This window comes from Spinacia oleracea, chromosome 6 (genome assembly GCF_020520425.1).
Source record: "Spinacia oleracea cultivar Varoflay chromosome 6, BTI_SOV_V1, whole genome shotgun sequence".
Lineage (NCBI taxonomy): Eukaryota > Viridiplantae > Streptophyta > Magnoliopsida > Caryophyllales > Amaranthaceae > Spinacia > Spinacia oleracea.
In genome coordinates, this window is record NC_079492.1 from 109,449,017 (window position 1) to 109,453,507 (window position 4,491).

A 4,491-nucleotide genomic window follows, 5' to 3' on the forward strand; every position below is an offset into this window, starting at 1 on the left:
ATTAATTGTTTATTGTGAAAAAGAAATGCTCAATTGGTGAATCACCAAACGGGTAACCAATAGTCATTAGAACACTTATGTCCTATTACAAGACATGCGTACATCACAATATCTCATGTCAAAAATATAGTTGTGTCTTATACTCTTATTGGTACACTACTTCCTCAAAGAGCCTACCATGCAGTTTGCTATCAATTTTCTTCTTCATACAAGCTCTACTTGCAGCCTCAACTTCTTTGTCAAAATGCAGAGGACTTCTTTATAGTTTTAACAACTGAAGTACCTTATTCCAAATACTCGTAGAAAAATGAACAATTAAAGAAGAGATGGAAATTTGATTATGTTGCACCAAAACATAGGACACAAACATCAGTTGTAGTCATGTTCCACGCCTTCAGTTTGTCTTTAGTTTATTTCTTAGAGTGCAGGGCCATCCAGATTATAAACAAGCTCTTTGGGCTAGCCTGGTTGTTGCAAATCACCCATATCCATGTAACCTACGTCTATTGTGTTGACCTTGCATTTCTCGATACACCAACTTTATAGAGAAATTACATGCTTTACAAACTTGCTAGGATCACCATGTTGCACAAAAACCTCCCTGCAATCAAATATTCCCCTAAGAGCCCATGATAAACTCTTGGAAACTATCATTGTGCAAATATCGTTTTGTTTCACATAGTAGCTAGCCACATGACCCGTAGTTTGTCTTGTTTAAAAGAAATTGTCCAAAAGTTCTTGCATATAGCCGCCTTATTCCAATAACCAAGGTCTTTTAAATTCCAACGCTCACTGCCACGTTAGGGCCACTGGAGGCTTTCTAAAGTGATCAGAACCATCTGAGGAAAGTCCTATAATACTTATGACTTCCTTCATAACCTCCTTGGGCATAACAAAATTTTGACTCCAATAGCTTTGAATAGCAATCAAGAAATATTTAACCATCTACAGTGTACCCCAATAGGACAATTGTTTAGCAGCATAAAATCTAACCCTTGGCCATCACTTTTTCAATCAGGGGTTTCAAAGTTGAGCTTTCTAGTTGCGAGAGGAACTTCGAGACGCGTAAAGGGGAAAACCCCTTCTAACACGCCAAACAAATTTCTAAAAGTGACAAGTTCTTCACTTGTGACACCACCTAAGCACACACTACTCTTGTCCCAGTTTGCCTCTAGGCCCGAGGCTTTAGAGAACTTAGAGAAAGCAATGAACAAAATATGAACATAAATAATATATGCTATAGCAAACATCAACAAGTCATCGACAAACATCATATGAGAGATTTATAGATTCTCGCATCTCGGGTGAAAAAAAAAACGGGGTCCATAGTAGCATTCTCTAAACATCTAGAAAAGTACTCCATTCATGTATCGAACAAGAAAGGAGACATAGGGTCACCTTGTCTTAAACCTTTATTTACATGAAAAGACTTGTCAGGTTTACTATTTAAGAGAACTGCATAAGAAACCGTAATTACACAAGCCACAATCTAGCGAAAAATCTCAGGGAAGCCTAACTCAAAAATAACAGTTTTTAAAAAAGGATCATTCAACTAGTTGTAAGCTTTCATAAGGTATATTTTCATCAACTCAGTTGCAAGCAAAATGTTACCAGTTATGTGCCTCTTTGTAATAAATTAATCCCGATTGAGGAAATCCAATACAATAGAGACTCATCAATGGGGATGCTCTTATTAATAAATTAAAACTCCTTGTTGTTGTTTAACACAAGAATCAATATATAAAAAAATACTTATATTAACATAATACCTTGTTCTTATTAACAATGGTTAATCTAAAAGAGACAAAATTCACCCTCACCACCATTAAAGTGACAATCAAGTCCATCGCTCCAATGCAGCTCACACTAGAAATTGAAGTGAAGTGAATTTAACTAAGAATTTGGTATGTGTGAACCTTTAGAAAAACTCAAAATAGGCCCAATAAATAACATCTCATTACGTTGGTTGCTTAAGTATATCTAAATTCCGAAACCTTGTTTGTTTTTAATTAATGAATTACAACTCTTTCTCGATTCAATGCACCAAAACTTGAAATGAACAAGAAATTCAACTCAATTAAAATGTTGTCATTATAATCTTATTCGAATTTGCATTTCAATGTGTTCATTAGCTCATATACTCATTCAAAGTCCCACATATTAATATGTACTTATGTTATCAAGTTAATAATAAAAACTTACTGAGTAATTATTATATTATACAATACTGTTTAATATCTAACTTACAAATTTGTATCACTATTATTTTAAAAGTTACAAATATAAAATTGATAAAATATATTTTCATGTACTCCGTATAAAAATTAGTAATGGCCAACTAATGGACACAATTTTATTGTTTGGTAACATCTCTAAAGTACTTTGACAATTGACATTGGGGATTGGGGGTAGAAAAGAGGGACGAAAATTCAAGGTGAACAAAATTGGGGGTTAAAGTGGCGGGATTCCAATTGACAAAACCAAAATTCAAGCAATTTTGATAGTCGGTTCTGATTGGTCCATTCAAAAGCACACGGATCGCAACCAAAACAAATCCTCACCCGTAGATACACCCTAATCCAACGGTTAAAAACCCAACAATTAAATCTCCCCCCAAAACCCACCACCAACATCTCCCATTTCTACCATCCCCCTTCCACTATATAAACCTCTCCCTCCATCATAAACTTCCATCTCACTTCAAAATCTTCATTATCTCTCTCTCTCCTCTATAACTCTCAACTTTCTCTCACTAGAAGTTTCTCAAAAATCTCCAAATCTAGAAAATGGATTCAGCAGCAGGAGGAAAGGGTAAGAAGGGAGCAGCAGGAAGGAAGGGCGGAGGCCCCAAGAAGAAGTCGGTTACTCGCTCCGTCAAAGCTGGGTTACAGTTTCCAGTCGGAAGAATTGGGCGTTTCTTAAAGAAGGGTCGTTATGCTCAGCGTGTTGGTTCTGGTGCTCCTGTTTACCTAGCCGCTGTTCTTGAGTACCTTGCTGCTGAGGTAGTTTCTCTCTCCTAACTCATTTCAATTTTCCGATTGTTTCTGTTAATTTGTCTGAATCTGAATCTGTTTTGTACATAGTTGTTGATTAATTCACAGATTTAATTGAAAAATGAATTGATTTTGGATCTGGATTCTAAGTTTTGATTTAATTGTAAAATGAAGGTATTGGAATTGGCTGGAAATGCTGCAAGGGACAACAAGAAGTCAAGGATAATCCCAAGGCACGTTCTTCTAGCAGTAAGGAACGATGATGAGCTCGGAAAATTGCTAGCAGGAGTTACAATTGCTCATGGAGGAGTCCTACCAAACATCAACCCAATATTGTTGCCAAAGAAGACAGCAGAAAAGGCTCCCAAGGAAGCCAAGCCTTCGACCAAGGCTGCCAAATCCCCTAAGAAAGCATAGGATGTTTATCGTTTCTGGTCCAAGTTAGAAAGATGGATGGTTTGTTGGGTTTTGATTTACTGCATTTTGTATCTACTGTTAGTACGAGTTCTAGTTAGGGTTTTTAATGAAATAGGAAGGTTGTATTAGTAATGGGTTGAATAGGAATTGGATCAATATCTGATTGGTCTATTTTCTGTAATCATATGGTTATTAATCAAAAATATTTATTTCTCCTACTTACGTTTGTTATCTATTGCTTCTTTAGCCCTGTCAATTGAAATTGAATTTTACTTGAAGTTTCACCTTTGTAATAAACTAAATTTCAATTAATCAATCAAATTGAAGTTTCACCTTGAATCATATTGTAAACTTAGTGGTTTTTGAATTTGATGAATTAAATTGAAGATGATAGTTTTACTTGATAATTGCTTATCTGAATGTTCTGAAGAATTAGACAGTAATGAAAGTGGTTTTATTATCTGGAAGTGTAGATGCAGTATACAAGTGATGTTTTAGAATAGAGATGGATGTTTTTCGGAAAACAAAAAATGAAGATTGTTTTGAAATGTTGAGAGCAAGTTACCATTTCATCAACTAACCGATTAGCAAATTTGTCCAAAATAAACGAGATTCTGTAATCAAGACTTGAGTCAGTTTGAAGAAAAAGTTGATGATAGCACATATTCATTTCAAGAGCCTAGGACCATTATCTGCTGAGCTAACTGCAATCAAGGAAGGGCTCCTTATAGCTTGGGAAAGAAAAATAACTCGACTGGAGCTTGAGATAGATGCTAGCACACTGAAATACATGCTTGAAAATCCTGGTGGATATCTAGATCACCAGTTCGCTTCGCTAATCAATGATGTAGTTACCCTTCTCAACAAGAATTGGTCTGTCAACATCTTCCATGATGTAGTTGCTCATGGGCTTGCTGAGATTGGTCGTAAGATGTCTATAGTCAAGACTTATCACTTCCAACCTCCCCCGAATGTTCTTGATGATTACATGAAAGAATCGATTCCAAGGGATGCTGCTTAGTTCAGATGCTGGACGGGTCTTGAAGGATGAAGTACAGTGAACAGTTTGCTAACATGTCTA

At 35.9% G+C, this 4,491-nt stretch overlaps 1 protein-coding gene across 1 annotated transcript; it reads left to right on the forward strand.

Annotated features, from left to right (window-relative positions):
- The first annotated feature begins 2,684 nt into the window (after positions 1 to 2,684).
- LOC110804100 (histone H2A) lies at positions 2,685 to 3,628 on the forward strand. Its single transcript, XM_022009664.2, has 2 exons — positions 2,685 to 3,002; positions 3,168 to 3,628. The coding sequence occupies exons 1-2, from the start codon at positions 2,787 to 2,789 to the stop codon at positions 3,408 to 3,410; spliced, it is 459 nt and encodes a 152-aa protein (XP_021865356.1). The 5' UTR covers positions 2,685 to 2,786; the 3' UTR covers positions 3,411 to 3,628.
- The last annotated feature ends 863 nt before the right edge of the window (positions 3,629 to 4,491 follow it).

Coding starts and splice junctions, on each gene's coding strand:
- LOC110804100 (XM_022009664.2), top strand. CDS start 2,787: ATGGATTCAGCAGCAGGAGGAAAGGGTAAGAAGGGAGCAGCAGGAAGG. Junction 3,003..3,167: donor TTGAGTACCTTGCTGCTGAG/GTAGTTTCTCTC, acceptor TGTAAAATGAAG/GTATTGGAATTGGCTGGAAA.